We start from the raw sequence: 17,340 nt of genomic DNA, 5'->3' as shown, positions 1-17,340 counted from the left end.
CAGCAGACCCAGCACCGCACCAGAGCTCCTGGCCTTAAGACACCATGCTGGAGAGCCTGGCAGCATCCCCATGGTGGCATGCGGGGTGGTACCAGCACCCAGCACTCCCCTGGGGTCTGTGTCACTGCCCTGCTAGTGGCCTGCCACCTCCCACCTTTGCCCTGTGCTCACGGGAGCCTGACCCCTCGCAGCTTTTGGGGAGCTCAAAGGAGGTGCTTGGGTCCAAGGGTGCAGGAGCTGTGACAAAAGTGACACTTGGCACCTCAAATCCTTGGCCAGCCCAATGTCTCAGAACTGTGCTTCTGCAAGGCTGGTGCAGGGTTTGGGGTCCCCCCACGTTCCTGTGGCCAAAGAACTGTTGCCCCTGAGTCATGCCTGCCCACTCACACCTTCGGAGCCCAGGCCATGCAGCCCTGCCTGGGCAGCTCCTACATGTCCTGGCAGGGGGATGTGAGGATTTGCCTACCCCTCCCTCCCTGGGGAGCCCACGCTAAGTGCACAGAGATGGTGGAAGCGAGCAGGACTCTAGCTAATTGCCCGCACCCCCAGGGGACAAGCGGTGAGAGTGCCCCAAGCTTTCCAGGATGTTTCAGCCTCTGGCTCCGATTCCTGCAGGATGCGGCAATCGCTAAGTACGTCTGTGGTCTGGGCACTCAGAGAGCTTCCCGCTCGGGCAGGGTGTGGGCAGCACCATGCCGTGCTGGTCCCACCCGGCACTGGCACACGCCGCCTGCCGCACAGCCCAACCCACCCACCCGTCACTGCCTGGTCATCTGCTCCTCAAACCGCCCCCAGCGCCTTGGGCTCAGCTGGAGAGGCAGAACCGGGCAGCAGCATGTGGACAGAAGAAGCTGGGAGGCCCCCCCCATGCCCCTGGAGTCCCCCCCAGCCCTCAGCATCCCTTCCCGTGGGGGGCTGCCCTGCCAGGCACCCAGCATGTGATGCCCCGGTCCCGCAGCAGCACCCATGCAGCCTGGAGGAGTTTGCTGGCCGCTCCACCCTCCACGGCATCCAGCACATCTTCCGGCACCAGCGCTACACTGCCCGTAACCTGCTGTGGCTGCTGGCCTTCCTGGGCTCGCTGGCCCTCCTCATCCATGCCTATGCCAAATGCATGGGCTTGTACTTCCAGTACCCTCACAACACCCAACTGGAGGAGGAGACGGAGCGCAACAAGACCTTCCCTGCCGTGACTCTCTGCAACCTCAACCCTGCCCGCTTCTCGCGGGTGTCTGGCCATGACCTGTACTGGGCAGGGGAGATGCTGGGTCTCCTGGATGGGGCTGGCCAGCCCTTGGTGCCAGAGGGAGCAGAGAGGAGCAGGCTGGAGGCCCTCCTGGGGACGCTGGCCATGACCAAGGAAGAAAAGAGCCACCCCTTTGACCTGGAGGAGTTTTATGGGCGCGTGGGCCACCAGCTGGACCTGGGCGAGATGCTTGTCCGCTGCACGTTCATCGATGAGGATTGCAATGGCAGTGACTTCCAGACAGTAAGTGCCCAGTGGCAGGACATCCCGGGAGGCAGGGAGGGCTGTACATGGTCCCTGTGCTGGCACCCACAGCCCAGGACACTGCTGGGGTACTGGCAAGGGGATCCTAGCCCCTGGTGACTGGGGATCAGGGAAGCGGAAAGCTGCCAAGGGCCAGTTTTTGCAGGCTGTTAGGCTGCCTGGTGTGACATGGGGTTTGTTGGGGCTGGGGCGGAGCCCTGTGCACAGCAAGGATGTGCTGAGCTGGGCTGGGGATGCTCCAGCAGGACTTGTGCTGTGAAACTAAGCTAAGAGGTGCCGGGAAAAGGCGGGCTGGGGACCCCAGCCCTGGAACTCAGTCAGCCTGGATCAGCCCCAGCAGTGGCAGGCTGTGATCTGCAGCCTTGCTCCAGCCTGACTGGGAAGCCTGGCTCCCTACCCTCCCGTGGACTCTGGGGGAGAGCCAGGTTCCCAAGGGCTTGTGGAGGGAAGGAAGGTAAATCCCTGCCTGGAGGGCTTTGGAAGGGAGCAAGGCATATTCCATTTTAGCAGAGCAGGGACCAGGGGATGGGCTGCATCCAGGCAGTAGCATAAGACAGCAGAGGGAGGCACAATCCTGCCCTCCCAGCCAGCACTGGGATTTGCCTGCAGGCACCAGCACAGGGAGGTGACCTAACTGTAGTGTTATCGGAGCTGGAAGAACTACAAAAGCTTATGAAAGTCCCAGTGATGGATGCCATGCAAACGCCCTTGCCTCAGATGCTTAGCACAGGTTTGTTTGCACAATCCCAGCTCGGTCAAGGGCGAGAGAGAGCCACAGTCCCATTGCACAGGTCCAGGGAGCCACCTGAGCCCTGCTGGGATGGGGAAAGCTGGCACACAGGGGCAGAACCAGACAGGGCTGTGTGAGGCCAGCACCCCACACGGGAAGCTGGCACCCCAGCCCTGCTGTGCTTCTGGCTGGTGGGCAGCCTGGGGCACCGAGCTGGCACCCGCTGCCATGCTGGGCTGTCCTGGCTTGGCAGATGCAGAGCTGTGAGCTGGGAGGGTCCCTGATTTAGCGTGATGGCTCCACTCATCACACAAATGAGAACAAAGCAGGGCTGCCACGCAGGGCCCTGCGGCCAGGTGTGGGGCAGCTGGTGGGAGACACAGCCACCCACCAGGCGGGTGTTGCTGGCGAAGGGGGACCCACAGCCGCCGGCGTGGGCCATCTCATACGGGGCCATGGCCTTTACCACAGCTGAGCTCCTGCCACTGTGCCACCCTCCATGGTCTCCCCACAAGCTGTGGAGAGCCCGGTGCCCAGCCAGATGCCGCAGGGCTTGGGCACATGTTAGCCCGCTGCATCAGAGCCAGGCAGGCATTGCGCAGGGTTGCAGGCAGGGCAGAGGCAATGCCCAAGAGGGAACCACCTCCTCCCTCCTGCTTCTTTGCCCACCTCCTCCCTCCTGCTTCTTTGCTCCTGAGTCAACAGCTGAGGATTACGGGGCTGTAAACAAGGGGATCAATGGTGCTGATGGGAACATTTCCTAGTAATAGCTCGGCCTGTAAAACACAGATCAGGGGGAGGAAGGGGAGGCTCTGCTCTCACAGCTGTTAACCCTTCCCACCTGCAGCCATGCGCTGGCTTCTTGGTGGTGAGGGCTTGGCCTGGGGCTCACTGGGGCTGGGCTGGGTGCTCCAGGCCAGGCAAGTGCTGGGTGCTGCTGTGCCCCAGGGGCAAAAGTGCCAGCAGCTCACAGGGCTGTTGCCATCCTGGGGACCTGGGTGACCAGCTGCAGGCCAGGCTGATGTGCCTTGGCTGGGACAGGCACTCTGAGCTGCTGGTCACATGGCAAGGTCAATGTCTGCTTGGTGGTGGGATGCAAAGCCAGCAATGCTGGAGGAGGTGTCCTGACCTCTGTGACTGAGGGGCAGCTGGCCTGTGCTGCTCAGAGATGGTTGCGAACAGGCAAGTGCCATCCTAAGGAGGAGCTGCCAGCACTGATGGGAAACGTTAACGCCGTCGTAGAAGGATACTCAGCTCTCCTCTGTGGTGCTTGGGAAGACAGGGGCTGCTGCAGGCAGATGGAGAGGTGGGAGCAGCCACTGTGGCATTCCCTGGCTCCTGAGCAGGGCAGAGAGTGCTGCCAGCCCAGGCTGCAGGGCTTCAGACGGGTGAAGAAGCCTCTTTCTGCTGGTTGCAGGGAAGGGTGCCCATGTGGATTTCCTTCACCTTCCTTGGGCATCTCCCAGGGCATCTCTGCTGGGGATTCCAGCCCTGCCTATTCTCTTCACTACCATACCCCTAGGAGGAATGAGTACTCCAGCAGGCTCCAGGCTCAGGCACCAGCCCTGCCCCGAGCTTACCCTCCTTCCCATGCCACAGCTGCCCACCTTGCTGCCTGCCACCCTGCTGCCCACATCCATGCGCAGGCAGCCCTGAGCACACCACAACCCTGGCCCACACACCTCCCTGCCCCATCGCTCTAGCATCGATGCCTGCATGTGCCCTGCACGTAACCCTGCCTCGGTGGGACTCCCTGTCACCAGTGCAGGGACACTGCCCTGCAGGCACACAGCCACACAGCTGCATGCCACATGCTGTCCCTACAGCCTAAGCAGGACAGTGGCTGGTGAGTACCTGGCACTCAAATGGATGCCTGTATCCCTCAGTGGACACAGCCTGGTCACGGTGCCCTCTACCCACTCTGCTCAGGGCTGGCAGGTAAATGTCAGCTTATTTTTATCTGCTCCCCCATGGGGCAGCTGTTCCTTCCATTTGGCTGAGCAGATGTACCTCCATTTCCCATCCCGCTGGGGACCAGGGTTAATCTCCCTTAAATTCACCTTCCCCGCTTCCCGGAGCTGCCCTCCCTGGGGCTGAGCAGTGGGGGATCACAGACTAATCCTCCTGAAATGAGCCGGGCTGCGGTGGGCTCTCACCATCACAACGCAGCGGCTTCTGAGAACATCACCTGCGGGTGGGAAAGGCCAGCTCCCCCACCCTGGCTGGCAGGGGCTGCCTCCTGCCCACAGCTGAGGCAGGCTGCAGGGGGCCGGGCTGGCTGTGGAGGATGGAGAAAGCACTGAGGTCAAGCAGGGATGTGTTACGGGGTTTGCTTGGTGCTGGCTCACTGTGGGGCTGGGGACACGGGACTTGGAGGGTGACCCAGGCAGCACTGAACAGCATCAATGCAATGCGTAGCCAGCAGCACAGGTAACGGGGCTACAGCTGAAACACCCCTGGTGAGCACGATCTGTGTAATTATATCTGTTTCTAGGGGTTTTCCTGGCCAGTGCAGTCTGAGATGCTGCCGAGGGGCTGGAGTGGTGGCCGCAGCCACGCACTGAGTGATGGTGTGTGTAATAGCAGGGCTGGCAGGTAATAGCAGCCTTGGAGTCCATCAATAACCCTGCTTTCTGACTGATGCTGCCCTCCCCTCTCCTGGCACAGCAGGTGATTAGTCACAGCAAAGCTTGCCACCTTCCCCACCGTGCTGGTACTGGTAGCGCCAGAGCTTTTGGTGGGACCAGTGCAGGTCACCCAGGCACCCTCACCTTCCTTCACTCCCACCTCTGTGCTTCAGATGTGAGGGGGTATTTTGGTGTTCTATTAATGGATTTACCTCCTTAAATTATTGATCAGAATTTATAGCCAGAGCTGCCAGTGTAACAACAGACTTTCTCAGGAATCGGTCTGTGATTCTGCACAGGAGATCGGGGGCAGCAGGGAGGGTGGGGGGAGAGCTGGCCGGGCTGGGGGCACAGCACAGGGCTGGGCATGGGGGGCAGCATGGTGTGGGGCTCCCCAGGTACCCTGCTCACCTGCCACCTCTGCTGAGCTGTCTCAGGATGATGCTCCCAGTGCTTTTCCTCTGTGAATGCCAAGCCCAGGCCCTTCCTTCCCGGCTGTCAGGTGCCAGCAGACCCTGGGCAGCCAGCGGGATGGCACCGCTATCTCTGCCGCCCAGCCGCTGCCTGCCTGCTCACACCCAGCTGCCTGCGGGAGCATCTGTGCTCGAGCTCACCTCTGTGAATTATTTAAAGCTTCCCCGGGTGCAGCAGGAAGACGATAATGTCGGAACCAGGGATGGATGGGGAGCTGGAGGTGTGGGGCAGCCAGTGGGGAGCTGTTTCTGTCAGTGCTTGGCGTCTGTGCCACCCCCTGGACAGGCCCCTCTGCAGCCAGGCTGGCTTTGGGGACGGGGCTGACCCCACCAGAGGAGCTGGCATGGGGCTACAACACTGGAGCTGGCAGAGGAGATGTGACCAACACAGGAGAGGAGCGTATTGCCCCCACCCATGAACACCCAGGACTACCCCCAGGGGTGCAGGCAGGCAGATCATGCCCACAGGCAGGGAGCTGAGGCAGGCAGAAGCGGCAGGGCCACGCAAGGTGCCCTGGTGCGGGGAGGGCAGGAGGGGCCGCGCAGGTGGGGGAGCCCCAGGTCCTCTCAAGGCTGATTGCGGATCCGCCTGGCAGGGGATGCGGAACCAGCCGAAATAGCGGATTTAATTATCTCCGTGGAGCAGCGGGAAACCAGCAAGTGGGGAGGGGGTGGTGGGTACACGGGGACGGGGAGTCTCAGAGGGGGGCCAGTAAGGGCTTGATCTAGCAGGGCCATGCCCCCCACAGCAGCCACCCACTGCTCCCACGCCAAGTCCCCTCTCCCGCCTCCCCTGCAGGAGGGGCACAGCCCTGTGCTGCAAAGCCACCCCCCTAGTCAGGGTACCCACGCAGTGCTGGGGACCCCTCGGCCATGTACTCCCCTGCAGCCCCCTCCCCAGCCCCAGCCCTGCTCAGTATGCTGCACGCTCCCTCTGGGCACTGGGCAGGAACTCTTCATTTCACACATCGTTTCCTGCTGCTGCTGCAGAGCCACCTGCAGTCCCACCCCTTTCCCCCCTCGGCTGCCCCCCATTTCCACCTCCTCAGCATCAGCCCCTCAGCTGGCCCTGGGACTGCTCGGTGCACACCGATGTCTGTGTGCCCTGGGCACCGCCCGTGGCTACCACACCCTGTTTGTCCCTGGGCACTGTCCCTTTGTCACCACCTGCCCTCCCTGTACACTCAGCACTAATCCCTGGCACCATGCCCCATCCCCTCCGTGCTGTCCCCTTATCACTGCCTGCCATCCCTGTCCCCTTGGCTTCTCCAGTCCTCCCCCCTCTCCTCCCCCCCGGGCTTGGTCCCTCTCCTTGCCAACAGATGCTCCCCATTGCCAACCCAGCCAAATTACCCCTGCCTGCCCTGTGCTGAGCCCTGGCTGGGAAAATCCTGCCATCCTCCCAAGAGATGGGCCCTGGCATCCCAGCCAGCCTGGGCTGGGGGTGCTCCTTGTTGCCCTGGCTGCTGCAGCACTGAGGGGTGCCTGGACACGGGGGCTCACAGGTTTGGAAGAGTTAACAGGCAGGGCTGGCTTGCCCACCTCACCAGGCAGCCAGGCAGCAGGGGCTGGGAGGTGAGGGAGCGGCAAGAGAAACCGGGAGTGATCAATACCGTGTGCTGGAGCCGCGCACAAATCGCAGCTCGGGGCCATAAATCTCCCTCTCGTCACAGGCGATGAGGATGAGAGGGGAGCTTATCTCCCAGCCACCGCTGCCAGCCCTTCCTCCCACACGTGCCCCACCGCACACCGCTGCGGGACCGCGAGCCAGCCGGGAGCGGCAGCCGCCCGCCCTGCCAGGACCCCCTGGCCCTGCAGGGGCCGGTGGGGCAGCGGTGCGGGGGCTGGCAGCTCCCGGCTGCGGGTACAGCCGGGCTACATCCCCAGGGAGTGCCTTTGTGGGAGCAGGCGCGCGGGTTCAGCTGAGGGCTGGAGGCCAGGGTGATGGGCTGGCTCTGGAGGAGACATCCCAGCTCGGCTGAGGCAGCCCTGGCTCTCTGGCTGCTCCTGCCAGACACCTGGGATGAACCACCCCGAGGTGAGTGTCTCCTGCCGGCACCCCTGGCCTCGGCCACCTTGGCAGCAGGGCTCAGCAGCAGCATCTGCCGCTCTTCCTCACCCACCCCTCAACACAGCAGTGGGGCTGCGGCTGCTCAACTTTCTGCAAGGGAAGCGCAGCATAGGGGGACGTCCAAGGGCTTGGGGAGGGACAGACAACACCAGGGGCTCAGCAGGGTCCCCAGGAGTGATTCCAGTGTTCCATGTGTTCCTTTCCAAGCCAGATGCTGGCTGATCCCCATCAGAGCACCAGACGCTCCAGGCAGGCTCGGACCATGGGCACGTGGCAAGCAGCCTGCCACTGGCGTCTGGCCGGGATCAGTTTAATCCGTCCAACCCGAGGAAATCCAGCTCAGCCAGTTCTGGAAAGCACTAGCGCCTGGAGCAGCAGGCAGGCAGGCTGTGCTCACAGCCCCATCCCAACCCTGGCCAGCCTCCAGCTGTCCCGGTACGGCATGGCTGGTCACTCGCTGGAGCTGTTAGGCCAGAGCTGCTCTCGCTGCAGCTGGCTCCGTGCAGGCAGGCTGCTGCCCTGAGCATCCCCCAGCTCAGCCAGCACACATTCCTTGTGCCCAGAGGAGGGCACACATGCTGCCGCTTGCACTGGTGCATGCAAGCCCTGTCTGGCAGAAGCCCTAAAGCCCAGTCCTGTGCAGGCAGCGCTGGGCACTGGTGCCCTGGCTGGGGGAGGACAAGGACCCATCACTGGGTGCTGCTCAGACCCAAGCAGAAGGCAGTTCTGGCTGCCAGGGGCTGCCAAGAGCCTGGGCTGGCATGGGTGATGTGTCACTAGCCCAATGTGGCATTAGCCATGAGCTGAGCCCCCAAAGCAGGCAGGGCTGGATGCCAGGACCCTGTGCCTCCCCAGGATCTCCCAACCAAGCCTGCCCAGGAGCAAAGAGCTGTGCAGTCAGCAGCTGAGCCAGGATTGATTTATTGATCTGGCTTCCATAGGGGCGGGAGCTGGGAGGGGCTTGGGCTTTGATCAACCTCCCGCAGATGAGGCAGACATCAAAGGCTGGTGCGTGGGCAGTGGTGGACTCTCTCTAGGACAGTGGGGAAATCTGGTTCCTGTCCTGCTGGGCACAGCCTGTGCTGGTGGCCCAGATGCCCATGGGGAGCTGGGGCTGGGCTTGGGCAGCCAGAACCAGTGTCCCCACCCTTTCTGGTGGTGCTGGGGAGAGGAAAGGGCTGGCAGGGACCCAGGCATCCCTTGATGAAGCTGATCCCTAGGGAGGCAGGGGGTGCCATGAGGGTGGGCAACCAGCCTCCCTCTCTGTGCTGCTGGCACTGTGGCATCCGTCATCCCTGGGAGTAACAGCAGATTGGACTGCAGCTGCATCCCAGGGGATGACGGGCAGTGGCATTGGGCATCATGGGTCCCAGGGCTGTGCCCAGCTCTGCCCTGAGGGTGAAGGAGTGGGAGAGGTGAAGGGAGCAGGGCAGATGTTAGTGCAGCTGCTAAACAAGGGTGACAGGTGGGATAAATGAGCACGGGCTCTCCAGGGGCCAGTAAATTAGAATCAATAGGAAGCAGGAATAATTTATTTGTTTGATATCGCCTGTTAATTAACTGGGCTGATGTGTGTGATGGGGAGTGGAATGAACCCCTCCACCTGCTCAGCTGGTGCCTCTCTGTGGGGCTGGGAACGGTATGGGGAAGTCCCATCCCCAGCACCACAGCATCTGTCCCTGCTCTCAGCAGTGGAGCAGGGACAGGAGGGCATGGCATGTGAGAACTCCCTGCAATGGCCTGACTGCCTGTGACAGTGCACAAGGTGGGGAAGGGATCATGCATGGGGATGCTGCATGACTGGAGGGCCAGCATTCCTGGTTCCCAGCATCAACCCCTGGCTCAGCACCCCCTCCCTGCCCTGGGATGCTGCAGAGATCAGGGGCTTGGGGCTGCAGGTGCTGCCAGACCTTGGCTCCTGCACCTCCCTGGCTGCTGGAGCACCAGTGTGGGCCATGTGCACATCGCTAGCAGAGCGTCCCTCCAACTGAGGCCACCTCTGCAGGCTGCCTCCACATCCTCCCTCATCTGCTCTGTCCCCAGAGCAGCTGGTGGACACCCTGTCAGGGTGGCTGGCTGGGCACTTGCCCACGTGTTGCCTGCGCTCCCAGCACGCGTCCTTGGCTCTGCTTCGCCCGCATCCTGCTGGACTAGCATGTGTCCTTGGCAGCTCTGGTGAGAACAGATGCAAGCACAGCTGGCTGGAGATGTGTCCCAAGGCAGCTGCACCCTTGCCGGGGTGCAGGCACAGAGCCGTCCCCAGGCCCCTGCCAGCGGGGGGGCTAGCCTGCCCCTGCTCCAAGGTCCTGCCTCAGCCCTCTGGCCCCGGGCAGCACTATCACCTCCCTCTGTTTTTTTTTTTAAAGAATAACATTTCTGCTAAATACTTTAATCAGATTAGTAGCAGTGTGTCTGCAGTGCTGTTAAATCAATGCTCCCCAACACATCTCGGCAGCTAGAAATCAATTACTGTTTAAGCCGTGCCTTGGTCCCTGGCCTGCGATCAATATGGGAGATGTATTACTCTCCCAGAGTCTTTCCCACTAAAACCCTTTCATTTGTATAACAGGAGCTCAGGCAATATGCTGGTGCCCTCCCCTCCCGCCTGTTTGCTGGGGACCAGGCAGCCCCATCCCAGCCCTGTGCTGGACAGCTGCTAGGGATTAGCTGGCTCAGGGGCTCTGTGCCACCAAGTTGGGACAGTCCCTGCTCCATGGGGAGATGTGCAAGACCGGGTGTCTCGAGCCTCCATGGCTTCCTGGCCCCTGCTCCAGTGTGGCTGGATCCCCTGCCTGCCCCAATGCCTGCTGCCCTGGTTTCTGCCTATCACTGCATCCTTGACCAGGGCACTGTCAGACCCAGACATCTCACAGAGAGGGTAGTGCACCACCACTGCCCCTTGTGCCCCTGCCCATTCCCCAGAGCTTTGCCCCCCTGCAGCCCCCTCTTTCTACAGGGCTTTTTACCCCCTCCTCCATCCTTGTCCCATAATTTGGAGAGTGAGCTCCATTATTCATGATAAGGATCTTTAATTAGCTGTGAATATTAACAACTTACTCTGTAATTAATCATGCTTTGCATGCTGGGGAGAGGGTAGCTCCTACCACCACCATGGCTAAGTATGGGTGGGGAGAACCGCTCCAGCAACAGGGGCAGCTCTGGGGTTTCACCCCATCCCAGGTGAGATGAGAGGCAGGGGGCAGGTGGCATGGGGTGCTGAGCTGAGACCCTGCATGTGGGGCAGGTGCCACCAGCCTGTCCTACAGCTTTGGGGTCGGCACACCTACCTGCGCCATGGTGGAGAGGAACTGGCCCTCCATAAACACACTGGCAGCTTCCCAGCTGGGGGTCCAGCCTCCCACCCCAGGCCAGGGCTGAGGGGTGCTGTGAGGCACAGCGGGGTGCTGCTCCCACCCTGCTCCCTGCCCCAGTCCTGCTTCAAGAGCTGGAGCAATCTGGACTGTGCTGGAATCATATCCCCCCGCCCAGCTCCTGGAGGTGCTGGGTGAGGGATGAAAAGTGGCTTTCAAGGCATCACGTCTTCTTCTGCCCCATGCAGTGGGCTCCGGCAGGCTCCAGGCTATGTTCTGCCTGGGGACGGCTGAGCCAAAGCACCTGCCTGTGCACGGCAGGTCTGCATCTGCCAAATCGCAGCCTCACCCCTATGCAGCTGCACGTACCCTGCCTGAAGCAGGCAGGCATCGTCCTGCCTGCACATCGCCTCACAGCTCCTGCTGGCAGGAAATTTGCACAGTCCCAAGTCCTGCCTGGCTGCCGCAAATGTGGCTCCCACCTTCCCTGCACCAAGGGGAAAATGGAGGCACTGGGGCTGGCAGTGCAGGGGGAGCCCCCACGCCAGTATCATACGCCTGTCCCCATCCTGGCATGACAGGGACGTTCCAAGTGCTGGGTGGGATGCCAGGGCTGGCTGCCCCGGCTGCCCTGGCGGCGGGTGGTGAGCGCAGGCGCCTGCTGCCCGCTGGATTCCCCTGCCTGCCCATGCCAAGCGCTCCCACGAGGGCAGAGTTTGCTTAAACAGAGACAGATTTAACTATTTCCATTACAGCTAAATGATGAGGCCCATAAACTTTATGGCTCCGTGCGCGCAAGAGCAGCTCTAATGGCCTTCGCCATCTGGAGGAGACAGCTCCACGGGGGACCCACCGCCCGCCCACCGCCAGGACCTGCGCGCCGAGCCAGCACCTTCCCGGCACCAGCAGTGGCGTAGGTCTGCCAGCACCGACGGGTGGTGTGATGCCACCGGTGCTCCGTGCAGGGCTGGCTGTGTTTGACCCTGCTGTGATCCTGCCATGAAGCAGATGAGCTGGATGTGGAGGTGGCCCAGTTAACACTAGTGCCTGTAGGGGTCTGCAGCCCCACCTGCATCCACACTGCAGCAGGGTGATGGGAGGGCACCCCGGGTGCCTCTTCTCCCGTTTGCCCCACTGCTCTGTGGGGGTGGGCTGGGGGTAGCTACTTGCTTTGGCCCTGCCTGCACCTCCAAATGCTGTGGCCTTCAGCACGCTCCCCGCCACTTCTGCGCTGGTGCCATGCTACAGGATCCGTTGCTGGCAAGCGCAGGCAGGCTGCCCGGCGAGGGTCTGTGCTCTGCCCGCCCGGCGCCCCTCAAAAGCCCCTTGCTGCTGCCCCTGCTGATTGTGGAGGGAGCGCAGGGGGGCTGTGGGGTGCCAGGACTTATGGCGGTATCGACGTGATCCATACAGGGATGCTGCTGGGCTGGCAGTCCAGGCAGGGTGCTGTGGGCACAGCCCTCTGCTCTGGAGGGGTGGAGGGACAGACAGGTGTAGGTGAGGACTCACAAACCATTGCTTCCATGCTGCTGATCTCTGATTTTTTGTGGCTTCCCATGGCAGCACCCCCAAGGTGCAGAGCATTCCCCCATGATCATGGGCTAGGCTTGCTGTGGGGCAGCAGGACTAGTGGGTGCGTGGCCGCACGGCCACTGCTGGCCAGGGCAGAAGGGCTCTGGGGCTGCCAGCTGCTGGCTCTGTGCTGCGAGTGAGGGCTGCTGGCACGGTGCTGCAGCAGAGGATTAGGTTTGGTGCAGGAGAGCCAGGCAAGATGCTTTGAAGTCTCATGAATATGAATCAGTGGCTTGGGGCGGGAGTGGAGGGTCTACAGCTAATCTCTCCCTTGCCATGGTGACAGGTGTGACAAACATCATGGTGGCCAGGAGGCGAGGGCAGAGAGCCGGCAGGGGACAAGGGATGGGGCTGTGCTGCTGGCATGAAGGTCATCCCTGGTGAAGGGAGGGCAGGTGGCTGGGGCATGCTGAGGTGCTGCACCCAGCGCTTTGCAGCACACCCCGCTGAGCCTCCCACATCCTTGCACCCACCCGAGCTCCCTGTCCCCCCACCCCAGCAGGGTGCTGTCCCCATGGATGCTGGCACCCTGCCAGGCTGTGGGTCCCAGGGAAGAGGTGGCAGTGCAGCCACTGGCAGTGCCTGGCTGGCTTGGCACTGAGGGTGCTTGGGCTTGCCACCAGTGGCCAGGCACGGAGTGAAGTGCAGGCAGGATGTGGCCCCTCAGGGCCAGCTGCGAAGGCAGCAGGCAGCTGCCTCAGCTCAGCCCTGCTGGGTGCTTGGGCAGGGATGCAGGCACAGCTGCAGCCAGGGGAACCACAGCTGGGGAAGGGAACCCCCCTGTCCCTGGCTCATGCCACCACCAGCCCTGCCCTATATGAGCCGTTAGAGCCCCCACGGGACCTGACTGCGTCCCATCGATCCAGGCCCCGGTGCCATCTGCTCAGCAGCGCTGTGTCCCTGCCTGCCATACCTTGGGCTCCATGGAGATGTCATGTTTGGGTCCACTCCTCCTGTGACAGCCTGAAGCCTTCGGTGCTCTCCTAGGAGACAGTAACTAGAGCGGACGCTTGTTCCTAGCAGGACGTGACTGGGGCTTGCAGAAGAGTCTCAGAGATCAATTTGGAAGTTGTTTTGATGCTCTCCTGGTTGCAGGATGGTGGTGGCAGTTGCTTGCTTAGCCCAGGGGACTGTGCATGGACAAGCACTGGCTGGCAATGCACAGTGGGGCTCAGGGAAACTGTTTGGGCTGATACAAGCCACACAGCAGGCTGTCAGCTTTGCAGCCCTGTGAAGGCTGTGGGTGCTGGCACTGAAGCTACTGTTTGCTCTGAGGGGTGCCTGGAGCTGTCCTCTCTCTCCCAGTACCCATGGCCTGGGATGCTGTGCCTCCAGAATGGGGCAGAGCGGTGAGCAGGGGATGACGTCCCCGTCCGGAGTGCTTGCCGGAGGACAGGCAGCAGAGAGCGAGGGTTGAAGCGACGTCATGGCAGGAAGGCACACAAATGCAGAGCAGATGTTTAATTATCAGCACAGTGTTTTTGGATCCCTGGAAATCTCTGCATCCAAATGTAGATATTTTATGAGAGCATACACTTCTGCTGAGAGCTGGAGCTGTAACACAGTGCCCACAAGCCAGTCACTCCACCTCCCCACAGACGGTGTATCGCCGGGCCAGCGCAGTTTGCCTCTGCTGTGGATGTGGCACCCATGGGGCTGGAGCTGGGCTAGCGAGAGCGACCAGGAATCATGTGCAGCTTTTAGGGATGAAGCGCTGCTGCAGACTTGCAGCCCCAGAGGCACAGCCCTCTATCCATCCTACTGCATCCTGCTTTGCAGGGACACGCTGGGGTGCAGCGCCTGGCTCCAGTGCCCAGTCCAGAGCCCAGCCAAACACAGGGGAAAAGAGGTGCTAGAAACTGCCTTCTCCTTATATCCATCACTTCTCACAGCTGGTCCCTATTGGCCCAGGCAACTTGTAGACATTTCTTCTAGTCCTTTGAGATCTTTGAGGTCTCTGTTTTATACTGTAAGAATTGCTGGGTGTAGGCGTGCATGTCATCCCTGCGGACAGATTGTCTCTCCCATATCTCACATCCCTCCCGTGGCCCTTGGCTGTTCTCTGGCATGCCTCAGGCAGGTGGAGGGCTTTGCTATCAGCAGAGCAGGAGCTGGGGGAGGGCACAGGCAGGGCAGGCAGTGGAGCCACCCAGGGCTCCAGGCTGGTCCAAGCTAGGCATACTGCTTGCCTCTTAGCTGCTGGAGGAGTTGGAAAGGCTGTCTGTCATGCCGCAGGCCATGTGCCGCTGTAGGTCCCTCGAGACAGGGACGTGCTGCAAGCCCCTTGAGACACTGCAGCTTGAGGCTGCAGCCAGACATGGGGCTTTTCGGCACAGACCCTAGTGCTTTGTCTCTGTAGTAGCATCATCCAGGCAAGTGCTGGCTGAGGGCAGCCCGTCTCCCTGGCTGGGCACATGGGCACAGGGAGCCCAACTGTGCCAAATAAAGGAGTCAGCAAGAAAAAAGTACAGGCTGGTCCCCACCCACAGGGCAGAAAGTGTTGAAGACCCCTCTCCAGAATCACCACAAGACCTCTGCAGCCCAGGGGAGCCCCCCATGCCAGGGCTTTGCCACAGGAGTGGGTTCAGCACTGGGGCATTGGGCCACCCTGAGTGTCCCCAGCTGGTCCCGCAAAGCTGCTGGGGGGATGCCTGTGATGAGAAAGGGATTTCCAACAGCACATCGGGTATGCTGTTGGTCTCTCCCCGGCGTGGCCAGCTCATCCCAGGCAACCCAGCCTGCCCTCCCTGCTTCACAGTCACCATGTCCCCTGAGGCTGTAAACATTTTGGATTCCCTGTCTTGCCTGCTCAGGCACCTTACAGATTCAGGGCATGTTGCTGTCTTAAAATCTATCAGGTTTCCTGTCACCTCCCGGGTCCCATGAATCTGCAGGCTGGCGGTGGCGCTGGGACTGAAATGACCCTGCGGGGGAATGGCTCTGTGCACCCCCTGCACTACCTCTAGCTCCCAGTGCCACTCCTCAGCCTGCAGGTTTGTAACAGCCCCCAACCCATGGAAAACTGCTCCAGCCCTGCGGAGGGGAGAGCAGTCTCCAGCATGCTGGAACTGGCTGCTCTTCCCTGGCTCAGCCAAAGCTCCTAGGGACATCCTGGACATTGGGTACCACCTCCAGCTGTGGCCAGCACTGCGCCCTGGCTGCCAGCTCTGCCGGTGGGCTCAGAGCTGGGGCAGGCAAAGGGCCCATCACTTCCGCCAGCCTAATAAGCCAGGACTTAGAGGCCGGGACATTTTTCTTGCTGCTGTCATGACGCTTGGACACGCCAGCTGAATCCCTGCCCTCGGGGAGGGGGGAATTAGTGATGCTGTGCGTTCCAGAGCCCTGCCAGGCGGCACGGGCTACACACACAGCCGACAGCCCCAAACCCTCATAAATCTCCCTTGCACGGCCCATGGCTCACCTAAGTAGATTTGATTTGTCAAATATTAAAATTAATTTAGGAAGGAATGGTGGCCTGTGTGTGTGCCCTGCTCTCCGGCCTTCCCCCCGCTGCCACCTCTGCTCCTGCCCAATGCATCATCCCCAGCCCCACGCTCTCACCCGAGCCCGGGCACCAGGAGCCGGGATAAATCATCCTGCTGCCGTGCTCGAAGATGAGCCGATTGCTTGCTTGGCGGCAGGGGATCACAGGGGAAATCACACCGCGTGCCGCCCGCTCCGTGCCGGGGGCGGGGGAGACGCCACGCTTAGGCAGAGATTTATTTATTTGATTTTACTGGGCTGGGATTTTTTTTTTTTCATCTCTCAAACGCCCACCAGGGAATTGCAGCCACTGGAATATTAATGCCACGCAGGACACCAGCTCGTTAAAATGTCACCTGGCTGTAATTTCTCCTGTGCTTATTATTCCCCAGGGAGCGCGAGCTCCCATCCCTCCCTGCCTGCGGTGGTCCCGGCACGCGGGGCAGCCCTGCCCGTCCCCTTTGCCGCAGCACAAGCACTACTCCATCACGTCACCCAAAATGTTCCTGGCCCTCTTCCACCACCGCAGAGGTGGGCTGCACCGCCTCCGGCATCTCCTGCTGAGCTGAGCCCCAGGGACCGATGCTGGGAGAGGCCTATGCCACCGGCCAGCGCCAGCATGGTGCAAACCCAGCCTGGCCAGCGCGAGGGATGAGGGGTGCCAGTATGGGCAGGGTGGGGACAGGCAGGAGGTCGGCCAGTGGGCAGTGCTGGCATGGACTGGGGGCAGGGTGGCACAGGGAACAGCTGCCTTAAGGAAACTTTGGCTCAGTTCCTGCAAATTAATGTTTTTTTCCCAAACAGTTTCCTGGCGCTAAGCGCGACGCGGGGAGCAATTATCTTTAGTGTCGATGTTATTACCATAAAAATTGCATTGAGGACTTTTCTCCTCCGATTAGAAAGTTAACGATCATCACTGCCTTCATTGTTCCCCGCACCGTGCTCGCTCTAATAAAGAGTCTGTGCACTTTACTTTTCACTTAGCATGAAAATTACCCAGCTGCTGCTGTGCACGGCTGTGCAGCCCCCACACTCACCTCCCAGTGACGGGCCCTTAGCAGGTACTGGTGGGGAGCAGCCTCTGGTACGCTGGGGCTGGATGGGCTGACCTGCAGGCTTCCATGTATGGCGAGGGCCAGGGGTCAGCTAGGAGCAGGGGTTGCCAGCATCAGGGCTGCCCGCCCCACGTGTGTGCCATGGGAGTACCTAAGGATCTTTTCCATGTGCTCTCCTCCAGGGATCTGCTGTCAACATGACCATCTGATGGGCATCCCCAGCCCACCAAGCCCCAGATCTGTGGGGTATCACCCCTGCTCCCCTTACCAAAGTCTTGGAGTGGCTGGGATGGGCCTTGCCATGGAGGTTGCATTCCCAGCATGAGCCTCTGCCACGGCTGAGCTGGGGGTCCCTCCTGGCCGTGCTCTCATTACCTCTCAAGGACAGGGGGTGAGGGGTGAGCCCTGCTGCTGCCAGCTGCTTGCCTGCCCTGGCATGCAGGCAGCACAGCATCGCTGCTGACAGCAAGCCGGCGCTGTGCCTGCCTGTGGACATCCAGGCTCTGGC

At 61.3% G+C, this 17,340-nt stretch overlaps 1 protein-coding gene across 1 annotated transcript in view; it reads left to right on the top strand.

Annotated features, from left to right (window-relative positions):
* Positions 1-830: 830 nt before the first annotated feature.
* The window catches only part of ASIC4 (acid sensing ion channel subunit family member 4), a 65,189-nt gene continuing 48,679 nt past the window's right edge, over positions 831-17,340 (top strand). Inside the window, exon 1 of the mRNA XM_027782346.2 lies at positions 831-1,489. Coding sequence (XP_027638147.2) covers positions 836-1,489 — 654 coding nt within the window. The 5' untranslated portion in view covers positions 831-835. The remainder of the gene's footprint in view (positions 1,490-17,340) is intronic.

The sequence above is a fragment of the Falco peregrinus genome, chromosome 8, assembly GCF_023634155.1.
Source record: "Falco peregrinus isolate bFalPer1 chromosome 8, bFalPer1.pri, whole genome shotgun sequence".
NCBI classification, from domain to species: domain Eukaryota; kingdom Metazoa; phylum Chordata; class Aves; order Falconiformes; family Falconidae; genus Falco; species Falco peregrinus.
Note: the sequence above shows the minus strand (reverse complement) of the source record. Positions and strands in the feature narration are given on the sequence as shown.